Genomic DNA, 20,350 nt, shown 5'->3' on the forward strand with positions numbered 1-20,350 from the left:
CAGTATTGTAGGACTTAATGTAAACTTGTTCATATCAAGTCGTAATTTCAATGACTCCAACTGGACTCAAGTCACATCGGCAGACAATCAACTTAGACTCGGACTCTACCAGCTGGTGCCTGGTCATGACTCGGACTTGATGCTAATAGTTTGTGACTTGCAAGTCAGGTCAAAAATTACCTGTCACACAATTGTGAAAGCCCCATTCTTGGTTCTGATATTTATTTTGATTGATTGTCATTGTGCTTTACCCCGTAATTTCCATAATTAATAAAAAGGCTGCCAGCTTTCCACAAAAAGAAAGCTGCTGATGTCAACAAGGTATCACTGCCGGTTGTCTAGTTAATTCTAAATCAGCAGGTAATTACTCCTGTTTATTGAAACTTCTCAATATACATGTAATGATGTGCATGTACATGTTGATATGACTTGTATCATGTAACTTATCATGAGCTCATTCTTGGGTACCAAGAAAAAGAAATTGATGCAGCAAAGCCGTGTGTTCTGTCTGTCACAGATACAGACCTCTGGTCATGCTGGTTATGATTTGTTTTCTGGAAAGTAATGTTAAAGGAACGCATAGTCTAGGCAATATTTCAAAAAAGGGGTTATTAAGGGCAAGAAGAGGCATTTTTTTTTAGTAGAAGTTGGTAACACAGCTATTATACCGAATTTCGGGGTGCTGAATCCGAAAATGATGGTTACCAAGCTGGATTTTTAGAGGAAATATGCTCATTTGCATACATCTTTTATACCTGTCGTGTAATATACATGTATTTGTTCCCATACATGTATTTTGGTATATTTTTCGTTATTTTATTTTTTGAAAAGTTTATTTTGGGGATTATACTTACACTTCCTTACTTCTTTAACATTTTCTAAAGCAAATAAGTGACTGAATAAGTATGAGGACATAGACACAATCATATACCCTAATGTAGCGCACATTTACTTTTCCTCAGATATCATCAAGTAGTCTCGTCAAACGTCAGTATTGATGAGCTTCAAATTCACAAAGTTACTTACTAGCACAGTTACCCTAAAAAAAATAAATGGGACATTATGTGAAAAATGATAACATCTTGATATTTAGGCCGAAAAAGAAAACAGGGGGAAATGAGGTGTCCGTAAATTGGGCTAAAAATTAGGTGAAGGGTTGCCTAACGTGGGGCACTTGAACAACTTACATGTGGGCCTAAAGGAAATCCCCCCAAATAAAAGATGATCGTTAAAGGGAATGTACATCATTGGTTTTTGATGTAATTTTCAGAAATGAACCATTTGAGGGGTAAGTATATACAGATCAAATATTGTTACACTGACATTTTTGAAGTTTTGTGTTCGAAAAGGTTGGAAAAACCAAGAAAAACAAAAATGTTTAAGTAATCTGGTTCCCTGACTCCACAAAAGATAAAATGGATCAATTTATAGATGATGGAAAATTGTAAGGCACGGGAACCAGTCTAGCTGGCCTGCACCCGTTCATGAAACATGTAACCAATAGCAAATAAAATTTGGACTGAAAATATGGTTAATTTGGAGCAGTAGTTGAAAAATAGTTAGGTTTTTCTAACGCTGGTCGGCCGACCACCGTTGGAAATGTATACAAAAATACCATTTTCTTGAAAATGACTTCACACCAGGTGCCATAATTTTACAAAATGCTTGAGACTATCATTCACCAACATCCTAGTAAGGTGTTTCGTAAAAACTTGGTAGTTTTATTTTTCGATGTTTGCAAATGTTGTATATTCCCTTTAAGTTGCTTACATTTACAATAATTATGTCAATGTCAAAACGTTTTCTTACCAATAATTTTGGGTATTTTCTTGAACTTGTTCAAGTCTCCCACGTTAGGCAACCCTTCAACTACTTTATAGCCCATTTTACGGGCACCTCGCTCTTTCCTCGTTGTTGTTTGCTGGGCTAAATATCACAATGTTGTCATTGTTCACATGATTTTCAATACAGTTTTAATATGGTAACTGTGCCAGTAAGAACATGGTGAATTTTAAGTTCATCGATACTAAGGTTTGGCAAGACTACTTGATGATTTTGGAGACGAGGTAAATGCTCGCAAATTTAGGGTATAATAGTAACCATTTTGGATTGTTAATATGTCCTCATATTTATTCAGTCACTTGTATGCTTTAGAAAATATTATTGCAGTAAGGAAATGTAAGTAGAATCACTGAAATAAACTTTTCAAACAATAAAATAATAAAAAATATATCCAAATTTGGGAACAAATATATTACACAGCGGGTATTAAAGATTTGCAAATTGGTAACCATCATTTTCGGATTCAGCACCCCGAAAGTACCGGTAGGTAAAAAAAGCTATGTTACCAACTTCTACTTGAAAATGCCTCTTCATGTGAAATATCGCCTAGTCTAAAAGAACTTGAAGCACCCCATCGTACTGCACCACTCTCCACGTGCCTGGTGCTTTGAATAATAAGTGTTGTTAGTTTAAAGGGAATGTACATCATTGGCTTTTGCTGTAATTTTCAGAAATGAACTATTTGAGGGGTTAGTATAATAGATCAAATATTGTTACACTGACATGTTTGAAGTTTTGTGTTCAAAAATTCTGGAAAAACCAAGAAAAACAAAAAATTTCAAGTAGTCTGGTTCCTTGACTCCACTAAAGATAAAATGAATCAATTTATAGATGCCGGAAAATTGTAAGGTAAGGGAACCAGTCTAGCTGGCCTGCACCCGTTCATGAACATGTAACCAATAGCAAACACAATTTGGACTGAAAAAGTGTAAAGTTAAAGCAGTACCGGTAGTTGAAAAATAGTTAGGTTTTTCCTGTATACAAAAATACCATTTTCTTGAAAATGACTTCACACCAGGTGCCATAATTTTACAGGATGCTTTAGACTGTCATTTACCAACATCCTGGTAAGGTATTTCGTAAAAACTTGGTAGTTTTATTTTTCGATGTTTGCAAATGTCGTATATTCCCTTTACTGTCCCCTCCCTATTTCCCACGAAAGCGTGTCACTTACATACTGCTTGCAAGTAAACGTACACGTACGCTGTCCAGTCCATGCATATCCATTTCAGACAAGGCATACATGTACATGTACACATGTGTAAATGTACATGTTTGAGTAAAAATTAAGGCATACCGGTATGTCATGTCACATGGCCCTATTTCTGCGAGATCATTATTGGGCACAACACCAAAATTAGTGCTTGTATCCTGTGCCACCTTAGTCAGTTGTTGATGAAAGTGAACAAGCAACTTTGTTTCTGATCTGATGGTTTAACTGCGACTACGGCTAGATCCCTGTGTTGGCTTATAGGCGGACATGCTATAGCCATACACATGTGTGCCCCTTCGGCCTTGTGGTACATGTATGTATGTTGTTTGTAGTTTTTCCACGTGGATATTCAAACAGCCATGGGTGAACGGACTGAAGCAAATGACTCCTGACTAAAATGCCAAATGACTCAGACTCAAGTGACTTAACTACAACACCGATTGTGTATACAAAAACTCTGCGTGAGATAAATATTCCCATCTAAAAATCTTTGGGTACATTACATGTACATGTAGTATAAAACAAAGGCAATGTTCTTATGCCTTGCCATTTACCACAATGATGCAGCATATGAGCAACACACAACATTCATCTTCAATGTACATTACTCAGGTCTTAAGCTTGCTGCTTCATGTATTAAATGAGCCAAGAAGGCATGTACATGTACCATTACTTATTTTACAAAGTGTCTGCCTGTTTTTATAGTTATTTTCTGGTACATTGTGCATTTTGTGTTCAATCTATGTGTACGGCATTTGTTCCATGGAAATGGTGCTTCCCTATTAAAAATGTTGGAAGCCTACAAAAGCAAAGGGGCTAGTACTATCATTGCTATAAATAGTGCTTGTGTGATGGTGTATTGCAACATGAGCCTCCTTGGCTGTGGTGGCTAGAAAGTGAAACACACTAATGTGCATTCCCTGAAACCGATCTGAAAAGCGACCATATTCAAGGCTTCCTGATAATTTGGTGTTTCATTCTGTGTTCAGGTGCGGAGGAAAGGAGCACATCCTGATTGCAGAGAACCATCGGTCTATGATGCAGTGGCTACAGAACTTACAGGTAATCTTGCCATTTTAATGTGGATCTCGAACTGTATGGAGCCGCACTCTAACATTTGACTAAAATAGGCAATTTGCATTCAGATTTGTGTGAAGTATGGTGATCCATAGTCAAAGAATGACATTGACTCATTGTCAACACTGTAAGTATGTGGAAACACTCCCCATGCTTTTGCCATAGTGACCATACTGAAGTCAACTTGCATTTTGGTACTCAGTTTGGCAGTATTCCATGTCATCTATTCAACAATTTCATGCTCTAATATTTGCAATATCTACATGTACATTGTACTTGCAAATGTATCTTAAATGAACATGAACATTATGTTTACAAATAACATGTAAATTAAGTGTACCAAGTGGTAGTTTTGCCTGTAACATTCCTGAACATCAAACATCATGTCAAAGTGTCCTGCGTTATTCTTTGTATTTAGAACATTTGGGACAATAAGCCTACAAAATCAAAAATATTCAAATCCCTCCAAGAAAGATTTATTCCCCACTACATACAATGTACATGTACAGATAAACATGATCTTTTTGTTGTGACTTTGGTATTAAATCGTATATTGATATCTGCACAAAATTAAGACCTGTAGTTCCCTAGGTCTTAGAAAAATGCACCTTTAGTCTAATGTCACGTGACGTGATGATGACGCCATCATTAGGGACACATATACATGTATTTATTGACAAATCTTTTATTGGCGTCAAATTTCTTTGATTTTCTGCTGTCAAAAGTCCACTTTTTATATTAAGGTCTTTAAAAACCCATTTGTATGATTGGTAGTCTTTTCACCACTACATGTTTTCCTTGTGAATTTTACTTTGCTTAACTTTATTTAATAATTTGTATAGTGTGAAAACCAGTTTGGGCAAACCGGTGCCTTGGTTAAAGAAATGACGTACATGAAATTGTAGTTCTGAATGTTGTGTACTGCTATAAATCATTGTGTAATGCAAAAAATGTACCCCCTCCACCTCAAATAAAAAAGTGGTATTTTCCAGTTTTTACCCCTCAGCCGAGAGGCTCGAGGGGTATTGTCATCGCCTAGGGCGTCCGTCCGTCCGGATGTATGTCTGTCTGTCCGTCCGTCCGTCCGTCCGGGCAGCTTAGTTTCCGGATGATAACTTGAGTTAGAAATGTTGTTTGGGGTTGTAACTTCGGTAGGGGGTTGCCCTTGGGAGTAGGCAAGTTGGGATTGGTTTTGAGGTCAAAAGGTCAAAGGTCAAGGTCACCGTGGTGAGTTAAATGTAAATGGTTTCCGGATGATAACTTCAGTTAGAAATGAGATTTTGGTGTCTAACTTTGGTAGAGGGTTGCCCTTGGGAGTAGGCAAGTTGGGATTGGTTTTGGGGTCAAAAGGTCAAAGGTCAAGGTCAGCATGGTGAGATAAAGGTAAATGGTTTCCGGATGATAACTTGAGTTAGAAATGAGATTTTGGTGTCTAACTTTGATAGGGGGTTGCCCTTGGGAGTAGGCAAGTTGGGATTGGTTTTGGGGTCAAAAGGTCAAAGGTCAAGGTCACCGTGGTGAGTTAAATGTAAATGGTTTCCGGATGATAACTTGAGTTAGAAATGCGATTTTGGTGTCTAACTTTGGTAGAGGGTTGCCCTTGGGAGTAGGCAAGTTGGGATTGGTTTTGGGGTCAAAAGGTCAAAGGTCAAGGTCACCATTGTGAGTTAAAGGTAAATGGTTTCCGGATGATAACTTGAGTTAGAAATGCGATTTTGGTGTCTAACTTTGGAAGAGGGTTCCCCTTGGGAGAAGGCAAGTTGGGATTGGTTTTGGGGTCAAAAGGTCAAAGGTCAAGGTCAGCATGGTGAGTTAAAGGTAAATGGTTTCCGGATGATAACTTGAGTTACAAATGAGATTTTGGTGTCTGACTGAGGTAGGGGTTTGCCCTTGGGTACAGGCAAGTTGGGATTGGTTTTGGGGTCAAAAGGTCAAAGGTCAAGGTCACCGTGGTGAGTTCAATGTAAATGGTTCCGAATGATACCTTGAGTTAGAAATGAAATGTTGGTGTCTAACTTCGGTAGGGGGTTTCCCATTGGTACAGGCATGTTGGGACTGGTTCTGGGGTCAAAGGCCAAAGGTCAAGGTCACCACGTTGAGTTAAAGGTTAATGGTTTCCGGATGATAACTTGACTCTGGCTGAGGGGTTTCAACAGCAACGCTGTTATTTTTTGTAAAGGCATGGCCAGTTACTGTTTGATCTTTGTTTGATGTTTTGCAGGAGGTGCGGGATTTATTTTCCTGCGTGAAGAGCAATCGGAACCAAGTCAGATTCTCCAGAGCATTAAGTTACAAAGCAACAACGGTGAGTAGGCCTGTACATGTATCTTGACAAAAAAGTAGCAACCAATGAAGAATATAAAGGCTTTAATACAAGTTTATTCCTACACGCTTGTAGCAGTCTAAAGCCTTTTTTTTATTACTCGGGAAAAAAAAAAAAAAAAAATTACAGTCCAAAAATTCCACTTTTCCAAAAAATTGCCTTCCCAGTAGTAATCACAAGCTTTTGATTCACTTTTATACCTGAATCCTGGAATCTGTCCCAAAAAAGGGGAAAGGAATCGCCTTACATTTCCACACGATGATCCTTGATCCATGTGCTGCTTGCTCGTACCGCGTGTTTTACGTTTGTGCACTTGTTCCCATCACCAAAAATATCTTAGACAGAACGGACGGAAAGCAGCTGCACTAGTACATGTTTGTATGCATATAGAATTTACGATCTAGTGGTGCAAAATTTTGGTCCTTAAAAAATCAAGTTTTGAAGGTGCTAGTCTTGATTTAAGTCACACATGTTTCTTTTGAAAAGGTTGCTTGGAATGAACATGCTCTCATTTTTGTTGGATCTGATTTCCCACATTGAAAGTGTCAGTTGCTTGATGTAGGACTAGTCTGATGTTGTATACCTGCCAATCCTTTTGATTTAAATGGAATTGTCCAAATTTTTCAGTTTACAGACTGAGAAAAACAAAAAAATAAAAAAGGTCTGGCAAAATGGGGCGCTATTTGCCATGAAGAAATCTGTACCTGTGCAGAAAAAAAGAGGGCGCTATTTTTGTGTTTGATTGGGTGCGTTCAAGTAGCTGACCTGGATCAACTTGGGTTTGTAGCCCTGTGCTGTTCCATTAGATCTGATGTCATTCTCAGGGCTCAACTGGGTCAGCCACCACAGACGCTGCTCGGGGAGCAGAGTCAGTTGTACTTTTCAAAAAGTGGACAGATATGGCAGCTGGACAGTAAAAATGTCAAGTGGACTTAAAAATCAACTTTACTTGAACTTTAAAGCTAATTAATTATCTATTGACGTTATTGCAACTTCAGAGGCTATAATTCCAGCCCAACTTTTTTAAATTTTGCAATTGACTGAAAATTAGAAAATCTGAAGCTACGACCCAGTCCAAAACGGGTGTTTTGTCAGAGGCTACATACCGGTATGTCCATAACTGCCACGGTTATGGACATGATGATCTCGTGAGCATCATGATGGCTCGCGGTTGAACGTTCGATTAGCCAAGCTGTCATGGTTTACCCATCTGCCTTTACTGGAGACGATCCGACACAAGAGCCAAAGTCAGGGTTGGCAACGACCTATCTCCCTCCTTCCTGACTTCCTCCAGAGTTCGGCAGGGTTGTGTGCTGGCACCAACCTTGTTCTGGCAGCCATGGATACAATCTTGTCACAGTGTGAGGATTCACTGGGAATCAATGTAGGCAATTACAGGTTTACCGACCTCCTGTATGCAGATGATGCCTCTTCACAGGCCTTAAACCATCATGGACCAAAACCAAGGCTCAGTCTTTATGCGGTCCAGCACCTGTTCTAATTTTCCTGGATTCCAATGTTGTCAAGTGATGTCATAAAACGTAAGAGCCTTCTAGCGGCAGGTTGAAAATGTTTAATATAAACAATCAGTTGATGCTTGTGGCAAGTTAACTGAAATCATTTGATAATTGATACATATAATCAGCTTCATGCTAAGAACAAATTAGTCGGTTTGTCGAATACTGTAAACGTAACTTCCTTGCACTGAATCTCATAAAGACGAAAGAAATGTTGGTTGACTTCCGCAAAGCTTATAAGCTGGTGCCGGATCCAGTTATAATTGATGGACATGAAATAGAACGTGTTGCCGAGTATAAATATCTTGGAGTTGTTTTTGATGATAGGTTAGACTGGAGCAACCATGTGAGTCATGTAGGTAAAAGATTGAACTCAAGAATGTACTGTTTGAGGAAACTGAACTCATTTGATGTCAGGAAGGAAATCAAGACAATATTCTATAACTCGGTTATTTGTAGTGTATGGACCTATTGTTTGTTATGTTGGGCTGGAAATACCGATAAGAAAGTGAACAAATTAATTGACGATACCATCAAACGAGCTAGTAGGATACTCGGTGAGTGTTTGCCATCAGTGGACACGGTCTACAACCAACGGCTGTGTGACAAGCTACAACTGGTGTGGGGAGATGCTGGGCATCCGCTCCACAACCGATTTAAGGATAACATCATTCCACGCAGCGGAAGACTGAGACCAGTGGTTGCACACACAAACCAATATTCTTCATTTTTCACAGGCAGGGCCATTAAGTGTCATAATGATGATTTTACAAGATGATTTTTATCCAAAGGATTAATTTATTCTGGTATCTGAGAAGCAACGGGTTTTCACAGTTTTTGACATAATTTTTATACTTAGTCCTTTATTCTGGTTCTACTTTGGGAATGGGTTTTGCATTAATTTTACATGTGCTTTTTTACGCTCTAAAGTTTTTAGTGCTTTATACTGTGTGCAATTGTAATGTTTTGATGTGATTGTGTATTTATTTCCTGAATATTGTAGCGTATGTTGAATTTTTTTTATATTTTTAATGAGAGACGACAACATGTAATTTCCAGTTTTGGATTTTAATAAAGTTTATCTATCTATCTATCTTTATCTAAGGGAAAATGATTGATGACATTACCAGACCGGAATTTACAATTGAAAGACCTTTAACCCTAACCCCCTAGGCCCTTGTTGCTTACAACCATCCTCAATCCTCCAAAATCCTCCAAAATTTTCCAAAATTTTGCAACTCCGCCTAAATTTTTCAAAATTGTCAGACAGTCCTGCCTCAAAATGCATTCATCCTCAATCCTCCAAAATCCTCCTCATCCCAAAACTTTGCACTCGTGTTTAAATGAAGGATAACCAACGCCAAATCCTTCAAAATCATCAGACAGTCCTGCCTCAAAATGCATTCATCCTCAATCCTCCAAAATCCTCTTGTGCTTCAATCACCATTCATCCTCAATCCTCCAAAATCCTCATGTGCTTCAATCACCATTCATCCTCAATCCTCCAGAATCCTCATTTGATTCAATCACCATTCATCCTCAATCCTCTAGAATCCTCCAAAACCGCCAGGAGGATTTTGGAGGAGTGAGGTGGGTTAGGGTTAAACCTTAAAAAAATGGCTGAAAATCAACCACAGGTGATAATAATCCAAACGTTTGCTTCATATAGCACGGTTAACATAGCTCTCGAGCCTTCTGGTAATGACGTCATCAAGTATCAGATAACAAGCAACCAAAGATTTCTAGATTTAATTTTTGAAAATCAATCTAAAATAAACTATGAGAGATCTGATTTTTCTTTTTACGGGAATCAATAGAATAATCCAGGGTCTTCATGTTTTTATCATGAACAAAATACTTTAAATTATTTGAAAAATCGTACTGCGTAAAAGCTGTGTGTTCTGTTTATCGAACAGACGTACATGTAGTTCTAGTCTTTCTGTCTTCTTCTTTTTGTTCCCTCGCAAATCCTATAGAATTTTTAAACATCTTTTCTGGACGCAACTTTTGGCATTCATCCTTGTCATATATCATGTTAGCATAGGCAAAGCCCTGATAAAAAAGCAAAGTTGTGCCCCAAAAGGCATAGCTCTTATAAAATAGCAAAGTTGTGCCCCAAAAGGAATACATGTAGCTCTGATAAAATAGCAAAGTTGTGTCCCAAAGAGTGACATCACCATGATGTCATCATGGGTCATGTGACGCCATCTTAAAGATGCATATTTTAAAGTCCTATATCTATAGAACTGTAAGTCCGATTGGGTTCAAACATGGTATGTAGGTAGACTGGGATGTGTTATAGGCAAACATGGAGGTGACATCATGATGGATTTTCAATTTTTTGACTTAAAAGCCCTATCTCATCAACAGGACAAGCTAAACTCAAAATTTGTTTGTAATGGGTATGTTAGGGCATGGCTAATTTTTGCACAAACAAAGTGGTTTGTGTGATGCCGTGATGATGTCATTAAAAATGCAGTGATTTAAATCACATAAGGCTTGGTCTGATTGTCTTGAAACTTGGTCAGTAGGTAGATACCATTACTAATATACAAAATCTGAAGTGACATAGTGACGTCATCGCCTGATTTTGTATTAATTTATTAACTTTTTACATGTTTTACTAGCAAAATATGACAAAATACAATCCAATTGACTTCAAACTAGGCACAGACAAAGACCCATGGCTAAGTTAGCCCTAGAACAGAGATGTCATGACGTCATCAGTGGTCATGTGATGTCATCTTAAATGTGCATATTTTAAGTTTTTTCGTATGTAAAGAACCTTAAGTCGATTGAGTTGGAACTTGGTATGAACATAAATAGACAGAGACTTGTTGCAGACAGAAATTGGGGTGGCGTCATTATGACGTCATCATGGATCGCGAGACGTTATCTTAAAGGTGCATACAGTAAACTCCGGCTAAGTCGGCACTCTCGGGACCCGAGAATTTGTGACGACTTACACAAATGTCGACATCTGCTGTAAGTCGTCATTTTGCCGACAAGTTTACATAAATTGAATCATGGAGTAAAAATAGATTGAATGGCTTCCTCCATGGGCTTATGCACATCTGTATGTGGCTCAATACTGCAAACAATCTCCCATGATGGGACCACAGGCTCCGATTTACGCTGGTTTATTTCTGGTTGATTCCAGCAAATTTATCCTTAATGTTTATCATCACATAGCTGGGGTATATTGGTCACAGAAAGCCATGCCCGTACGAAGCAAGGATGGCCGGCCAGCATCATGGTGCACGCTATCATATATGTACTATGTACGTGTATGTGTACACAGTTATGAATTAATGCGTGCATGGTATACCGGTACTGGTAAAGTTCATTCAATAAGGGGACCCCCAAAATGGACAGAGCGCATGCATGCAGGACTAGAGCCTAGGGGGGGTACTGGTATTGATGTGCTCACAGTGCGGTTAATTCAATAAGGGGACCCCCAAAATGGACAGAGCGCATGCGTGTGGGACTAGAGCCTAGAGGGGGTACTGGTATTGATGTACTCACAGTGCGGTTAATTCAATAAAGGCACCCCAAAACGGACAGAGAGCATGTGCTCACAGTATCGGGGAAACCCCTTTTTGATCACGCACGCACTGGCGGTGGTGTATTTTTTTTGGGGTGCCGACTTAGAAGGAGGAATTTTTGTGGTTTTGAGGAAATGGGCTGAAAGAAACACGCCGACTTGGGCGAAATGGCGACTTACAAAGGCCGACTTAGAAATGAGCATTTCAATGGAAATTCATTAGAGACGATCGGTACTTTTGTCAGACGGCCGATTTAGGCGATATGGCAAGTTATACAATGTCGACTTGACCGGAGTTTACTGTGTTTTAAAGTCATATATCTGGAGAACTTAGCTGTGGAACTATGTATGTTCTTGCATGTACCGGTTATTTACCTGACATCAACTCATACAAAAATAGCAGTATGTAAGAGACATGCATGTAGTTCTAGTTTATTTTGGCACCTTAATTTTAGCTCATTTTATGTTTGAATTTACAGGATCCTGTTTTTGGTATTGCCTTTACATTTATAACAATTGCTTAAAATCTTATTTCTGACAATAAAACAGGCCATTGTACTCATAAATCTTAAATTTGGTGAAGTCTAAGACTTTGTAAGAGATTATTTAAAAAGCAGTTGAATTGATATAACAATGTTCTTGTTATTTTAAACGTAAATCCTGGATTATATAAGGGGAGCAGGCTAATTTGAAATAGTTCTACAGTGAGATATTTTGGAAGGTTTTTTTTTCTTCTTGCTTTTGGTTGCAGCAGGCATCGCCTTCCAAGGGCCTAGCCAGTAGCCCTGCCTCCTCCCTGAGGCGCCAACAACCCAGCCGCAGTAAAAGCAAGAATCTGACTGATCTACCAGCCTCATTCTCTGTCTCAGCAGAAACAAATGACAGCTATGCCACCTTCAAGAAGAACCTGGTTGGGTCCTTCTCACTACCCAACACCAAGAACAGCTTTGTCTATGGTAATCATGCTTTTTGCTGTAGTATACACAGCTCGTATTTTGATCAAGAAGTATTGTTAACTATAGTTTGAATGACTTTGATCGAGTGCACACAAATTGACAATGGGTGGACCAGGTTAAGTAAATTATTCAGGACCAGCCATACATGTACATGTACCTACATGTATTAAGGTTGGTCTCAAACTGGTATCAATAGTGTATATCACAATATAAACATGAACAGCAGGTTCTGCCATTAATTTACACCGTACTTGAATAAAACCAATTATCACTAGAATATTGATATTATTTTATGTACATGTACTATGTAGGTGCACAAATGCAATCTGTACTTTAGTTGCTTTGTTTTTTTGTAGTGTAATTTACTATTTTTTGTCTGTATCAGTGGCTAATTTATAAAATTGCAAGCAATTTTTAAATTATAGAAATTGTCTCGTTGAAGTGTTGAGATGACTACATGTAGTTTGTGTTGTTTTGCGTCAGATTCTGTGGAGACATCACCCACCTCTATGAGAAGTTGCAACAGCATAGCATCACACAGCTCCACAGAGGAGCTACCAGTGTCAGCAGGTTGGACCAGTCCATTGGTAGGGCAAGCCCCAAGAGACAACAGTGACCAGTAAGTCATGACAAATCCCAACAACTTCCTACAGAATCAAGAAAACCCCGCACACAATCTTAAGTGGGCACTCTATGGATTGTGTTAATTCCAGGTGATCATTCCCAGCTGTCTTAATAGAAATGTTAGGGTAAATGTAAAATGGTGACTTTGGACAACAATATGAGTGTATTGAACTTTTCTGTTGGGGTGGGGGGTTGGACATGGAGGGGGAGCACCACCTTTAGGTATGCCTGGTGGGACCACTGTTCATTAACCCTAGCACTCACAGGTCCTTCATAGTCCATCAAGAGATTTTCAAGGATTTGGATGGATTTAGGATAGTCAAGCCCAGCAAATTGTGTTTAACATGTGGCTAGATAGTCCTTGAAAGATAAAGTAAAACGGCTAATATTCCAATTAGCCGTCACAATTGTAGATTTTTCTGAGGATTCATAAGGTTTAGGAATGCTTAATAAATTGGGGTTAATCTCATCACATTTTGCTGAAGTCCATTGACTTGAGCAGAATGCTCAGTGAAATACTAAATTGTATTTTCTGACATACGATATATTCCAATCTGTATAGTAACTTATGGATCTATTGTGTGCTGTGGAGTGTTTTGCTTCCCTTCACAAATTTGGTTTCAGTATCGAATGTTGAAGGACTTTTTGGTTTTGTTCATGTGATTTTACTAACACAGTTCATCCATGAACAGGGAAATGAAGTTACAAATGATAGTTCACATCTTCAGTGCACATATTCCAAATGTAAATCCGTTGATGGCACTCTAAAATTGTTACATTTCACTTATCGTCTGAGAGCAAATATTCAATTTGGAAATATAATAAGAGAGTGATATTAGAATGAAAAGTGCCGAGATGAAGTGATATTTTGTCAATTTTCAGTTTTCACCTGCAGCATGTGACAGGTACAAATCTAGCTATTTGATTATGTCCATAGGCGTTTTCGGGGGGGGGGGGGGGGGGGGGGGGGGGGGGGGGGGGGGGGGGGGGGAGGGGGGGGGGCCTCTCTGCTGTTAAAAAAAAACACCCCAAAACACTATGTATTTTAAAGACATTGTAACCAAACCAGATGCTAATTACGAGTAGCCTACTACAGTTTGAGTTGAGAGTCCTCAGGATAGCTGATTCAATGACTCCAAACTCAATGTTTAAATGATGATCTTTTGCTCAAAAAATATATATATATAAAGCGGTCAGATATTGCCTGAGATCGCACACCAGAACATCTAGAATCCAAAATTTTCAGGGGCCCTTAAGCGGGCGCCGGACCCCACGCCATTACGGCTTCGCGCCAAGTGCTCGCATTACTTTTCATCACCCCCCCCCCCCCTCTTTGGCCTTCCGCGTAGGTGCCACAACTTGCCTTCACCATTTGCTGCTTGTTACATTTCACGCCCCCCCCCCCTTTGGACAATCCTGGTTCCGCCCCTGGTTGGGGTTTGTAAAGGCCGGTCGGACTTGGTCCCACTGTTCCAAGTTCCTGGCTACGCCTGTGATTATGTCCTGATCATGACTTTATTATCAAATTGTATTATCATTGTGTTATTAATGATTGTTAGGAAGCATGAATGAATAGGAAGTTGTTGGCTCGATTTCTTGTCATATCTTGATGCTTTCATACTATTTAATCACAAGCTCTTACTTGTGAATTGAATCAGTCTGATATCTGAGTTAATGGGCCAAGTAGTCAAAGAGCTACATGTCCAAAGTAATTCAAGTGGGTTGTTGTCATGGTGAAGTCTCTCTGCTGAGTGAAGTTACGGTTACGGTAAAGAGAAGAAGCATGTTAGGTCCAATGTTAAGTATTCTGTTTGTATAATGATATTACCCAAATATAAATCTTGGAAGTTATCATGTTTTTGCTAATGATGTTGTTATTTACATGTATACTAATGGTGATGAGTTTAACCCTCTTGCTTTTTATACAGTCACAGACAGTCAAAGTTCTTTTCCCCTTCCCCTGCTATACTTTTAACAAGGGCTAGTAACCAGTAGTCAGATCATATGTCAAGCAAGCACTGTGACTAGTCAAACTGGGTCAACAGACAAAGCAGGCAACTTGTAGTCACAGCTGTTTTATCACTCACCCGGAGGCAAAGCATACATGTATCTGTATGAAGATACTTAAAAAGTCACAGCCAGTCAATCCTGCTTTATGTAGGCTGGGAATTTTTAAGTGTTGAAAACAGTCTCTTGTGTGATTTTGACCAAAAGTACTACTTGGCACAGAATGTATGTTTGCGTAGGAGGGTTAATCATGTTAATGACAAACTTCAGTCCGCTGTACACGATAGAATGACAGGGTATGAGCATAAACGATACTGTATTCATGCAGCTAAAACTAAAATTATGCGCTGAATAGCTCGTTATAGTAAAGGTACTGCTAAATTGAAATTGTCTGTGTGAGACTCCAGTCTTGAACAAAGTAAGAGTGTTAGGCGTTTGGGTGTTGAAGTTGATGAAACTCTTAGCTGGGATACACATGTTCAAAAGCTTTGTGAATCGGTGGCATATAAGATTAATTCCAAGTAGATGTAGACACAATTCAAAGCCAGTTACTTATCACTCTGGGTGATTTTAAACAGTTGAAAAAACACCGACTGGTTGTAATCACCATGCAAACCCTTATTCATAAATACCTCAGACAGTTTAGCTATTCCTATTGGTCGAGAGCCCGTCACGTGGCCGGTCTTAAACGGATGATAAAGCAGGGGTGTGAAATCTCAGCTTTAAAGCTGATTTCAGCTTTTTGCGTTTTGGATTTCAGCTTTTTTCCCTCACTTGCTGTGTACAAAAGTATAGGAGATTTCCAAAGTTCAGCTTTTTTACGCCTTTTTCAGCTGTTTTCAGCTGTTTTTATCAGTGGTCACTCACACCCCTGTAAAGACATGGCTAGCTGGTCTTAAACACTTTTTCAGTGTCACATAAAATGTGGACTCATAAAAATCCAGTGCCTCTTACCGTTTTATTGGTTGAACGTTCACAATCCTCATGTAGGCATGCGCAACACTACCAGCGAGTCAGAATTTTATAGTTCTAAATTCAAAACGCAATGCCCCAGGTGCGTTCTGCGCGACATCGCGCAGAACATGCTATGCGCGTGTCAATATCCATAAAAGGGTTGTTTACATCTTACTCGCCAGCTGAACACTCCATTATTTTGCTAGAGGGATGTTTAAAAAAGCATAAAGTGAACTTGTTGAACAAAATCAGGATTTTTTTGAACGAATTATTTGATATTTTTTTACCGAAAAAGTATTTATGAATGGGAATAAATATGTGCTCGGTCGGTATTTATCACTCTGTTTAAGACCGCTTAGAGTCTGGGTGCTGATAATTACCCTCGCCTCCAGCTCAGGTAATTATCAGCACCCAGACTCTAAGCGGTCTTAAACAGAGTGATAAAAACCTCTCGAGCACACATTTATTCCCTTATTAAAGTCTCATATAATCTCCATATAAAAAGATTTTTAGTACCTTAAACATAGCTAGAGGGGTGTTTCACAAAACATGAAGTAAAATTGTTGAACAAAATTGTTGGAAATACAATGTATATATAATTTTTGGCTTTTATTTTGACAGAAAGGTATTTATGAAAGGGAATAAATATGTGCATGACCGATATTAAATTAGTAAGTTTCAAACCGGCTAGGGGCTTTGTCACTGATAAAGTGTCCAGGCCCCCAGCCGGTTAAAATGTTCTTGTTTTAAACTGGCCAAGTACATGTTTATTCCTTTCGAATATAATGGGAAAATTATGTTTCACTGAATTAAACTGCAACTTACAGAGAAACAAATCTTGAGGATAGGCAATTGGTTGCATTGCACTGCTCACTGATCATGTGATCCTCAGCAGTTCACTTTTTACATGGTATTGTCAGTAACAAAATTGCAAAAGACTATCATGTCTTCACTCTTAAGATTGCTGGGCTAAATGTCATAGTTAAGAATCCATTTCGTTTAATTTATTTTTTTTAACCTGAGGTTGGAACTTGGGACCACAGAAGCAGGGTGTTTGGAGTCCAAGTTGGAGAGAACCGCTGTTGAGGAGAATCATGACATTGAGACATGGAGACAATTTGACAAAGAGGCACTGATTGAGCAGCTGCAACAAATGAAGCAACTTGTGGAGTAAGAAATTAAAACTATTAATAATAAAAATATAGCCAACATCAAGAAAACCCTGACTGAACCCGAATCATGGTTAATAAACAACTGTCAGAATCCAACAGAAGGCAATTGCTATTAGACTCCGATGGTCTGGGTTTTGGACCAACATGTTTATTCCCTGTTTGCCAGTTTGACATGTGTGTATTTTGTGCCATGGATTCAAGTCGTGTCCGTTGGTCAGTTGGCTGGGGTGTACACGTACAAGCATTACATTCACTGTGTGGACCTCTGAACAAAAGAGGTCCACATTAACCAGGTAGCAGTGACATTGTGCGGACTTGCCCACATCTACACAGTGTTTCCCCTCTCTGGATAACAGGTTTAGAGGCATTTTGGGGTTAGGTGTATTGTTGCAAATTGATCACTCAAGGAAATCATAATAAAAAAAATTGGGTTGAAAGAGTGTTCACATTGTGAATGAAATGCTTTTTGCGCCCTATTTTCTTTACTACATGAAAACAAAATAATTATAACACACCCCTCCAGACAGTTATACTAGATATAATAAACCAAAGTCGGTTTCAGGGTCAGGTCGGTTTCAGGGTCAGGTCGGTTTCAGGTCGGGTTTGCACAACATCACTGGGAACCCTGATACATTTGTCATTATGTGGTAGCACTTGTAAATATTGAAAGACAGATGATTAACAGTGAGATTTTTAGTGTAGCAAATCAACTGTAAAGTTGGACACGTGACCCCTTCTTGGCAAATGCTTGGTGGCAAAAAGTATGGTAAGTCCCCTGTTGTTGAAATGAATTTGCATCAACTTGTATAATTTGATTGGATGTAGGGAAAGCAAGAAAAATTTCAAGAGCCTGGAAAACCGAGAACAGGCCTACAAACAGATGCTGAAGAAACGTGAGCAGGACATTATGCACCTTGATGATAAACTAGGAATCATGGAACAGGCTCACCACATGAGAAGGTATGGCCATCTTTGTCTAACCTTAAGAGGGCATTACTCAGCTGATTACATGGAAGATGCAGTACAATACAGGCACGAGTCTTTTTTTTGTATGTGGAAATAGCAGAATGTAAAACTGATGGGCTTGAACCAAATTGGTTATTGTTGTCTACACCTACATGTATGGCGATTTCTTGTAGTTCACCAGTTATTTAAACACAAGCCAAAGCCACCAACTATCTGATTCCTAAGCAGCCATACCTACATGTATATTTAGTCACAGGATGATAGTCATAAGCAAACTTACCATCTACATTAACACCTTACATGTATGTTTCAGTTTAATTATCAGACTCAGAAATGAACTCGACTACACCACTGTCTGTTACATTGAAATTCTAGCTGCTGCCAAATGAGCCTTGTACACAAAGGCGGAATAAGGATGATGGGATAAGATAAGATTGTTCAGAACAGCACTCATTTGGCCCTGGCATACACTCTTAAGTTGGCAATATGGCGTCCATATTCATGTACATGTTTGTAATGGAATTGCTTAGAAATAATGGAAGCATCAAAATCCGTAATAAGTTTTCATAAAATAAGGGTGTTCCTCATAGCAGCATTTTATACTGTATTTCAAACTCACTGCATGTCAGTTTCTCCAAATTTGTTTGTTGTTTTTTTTCTTAAAGGGAGGGGGGTAGGGAATTGGAATTTATTGTCATGGATACATTTTCTCTACAGGGTTTTTAAATCACCAAAACATTCAATTTAAACAAAGTCATATTGCTGGGTTTTGTTTTAAAACTGAGAGATTTACTTCCCTCAAAAGACAGGAAAAATTACTGTGCCAGACTCAAAATTATGTTTCAATTAGGTAATTGATATTGATTGTACTTGCCATATCTGCTGTTGGTTTATAAATCATCAAACTAAGTAGCTGAAATATGTAGTCCTATTGTTGGATGTTTGTTTTACTGTCAGAGATCTGCTATCACCAGAAGACATGGATGCAGCTCAACAACGAATCCTGGATCTTCAAGACACATGTAAGGTGTACCAGGAACAGAATGGATTCCTGAATACGGAGGTGCGACGCCAAGCTAGCCTAAGACAAAGAGAGCAAAACAAACTGGATATCCAGAACAGGTCAGTCAATCACAAATAGTCAATGTGAATGCAAGTACTAGGAATGGCAATTGCACTGAGAATGTTCCAGGATGGCAATGTTGATATGCATTTACTACCGACTGAACTGTGAACCAACCTCTGCTCTTAATAGGGCTTGGGCGACTCTCTGCCACTTTTGATAAAATCAGTTAAAAACTTGGAGTCAGAATCGAAATGCCACTTTTTTTTTGAGAAGCAACTCACTGTCCAACAGTCCCTGCAAGTCAATCCAGACCATGCCCAACAATGGATTCACCTGTAAAACCCTCCCACCTTAAGCTTGCGAACACTTTGCACAGCGCTTGTAACCAAGTTATTGTAGTTACCTGACCAATAGTGCATGGTGATCTCATTGGTCATTGTGCATTGTTTGATTGACGGGTAGGAAGGGTCCATTTTTAAAGTAAAGATTGGTTGGATCTCAAGAGCTTAGATAGCATTTGGTCCTGAAATTGTCCCCTGGTTATATATAAACACAATCATTTCCTTTCAAGTTGTCCTCACAAAGTCGGTATAAGCTTACCTTCTGAGTGTGGGATTTACAAAGCTTGCCGTTACAATTTCAGGATAATAGATGGTCTGGAATCCAGCATTCTCCGGAGTCGACAAGACTACTTTCAGTTGCTGGGTCAAATGGTTGAGGTGACATCATTGGATCTGAAAGATGAAATCCCTCTGCAACTGAGCTGGGATGATAAGGTGATAATCTTGTGTCGAATTTGTCATCATTCTTTGGAAGTAGTTGTTCTCTTTGCTGTTGGATCTGTGCCTCAATTTTTTGCTTTGCAACAATGAACAGGCCCGTAGCCAGCCCTGAGCAGGGGGGGGGGGGGGGGGGGCACATAGTATCAACTAGGGGGGCCCACTACTGTAAAAAATACAAAAGACATATGTATGGCTTTTGCTGTTGGGGCTGCCAAGTGCTCGCCAAGGGCCCCCCCCCCCCCCCCCCCTTTGTGACGGGCCTGACAATCGGGTCTGTATTTAAGACTAGTCTAGTCTACTATTTGGT

General features: G+C 39.2%; 1 protein-coding gene across 2 annotated transcripts in view; it reads left to right on the forward strand.

The window, feature by feature from the left end:
• Positions 1-20,350, forward strand: part of LOC119720237 (TBC1 domain family member 2B-like) — a 56,347-nt gene that overhangs the window by 19,059 nt on the left and 16,938 nt on the right. Inside the window, exons 4-11 of one of the 2 annotated variants that reach the window (XM_038189856.1) lie at positions 4,045-4,117; positions 6,354-6,437; positions 12,268-12,472; positions 12,956-13,091; positions 17,081-17,227; positions 18,055-18,189; positions 19,153-19,317; positions 19,905-20,037. In XM_038189856.1, coding sequence (XP_038045784.1) covers positions 4,045-4,117; positions 6,354-6,437; positions 12,268-12,472; positions 12,956-13,091; positions 17,081-17,227; positions 18,055-18,189; positions 19,153-19,317; positions 19,905-20,037 — 1,078 coding nt within the window. The remainder of the gene's footprint in view (positions 1-4,044; positions 4,118-6,353; positions 6,438-12,267; positions 12,473-12,955; positions 13,092-17,080; positions 17,228-18,054; positions 18,190-19,152; positions 19,318-19,904; positions 20,038-20,350) is intronic. The other variant, XM_038189857.1, reaches the window with a different exon arrangement.

Source organism: Patiria miniata, unplaced genomic scaffold, assembly GCF_015706575.1.
Source record: "Patiria miniata isolate m_02_andy unplaced genomic scaffold, ASM1570657v1 HiC_scaffold_9, whole genome shotgun sequence".
NCBI lineage: Eukaryota > Metazoa > Echinodermata > Asteroidea > Valvatida > Asterinidae > Patiria > Patiria miniata.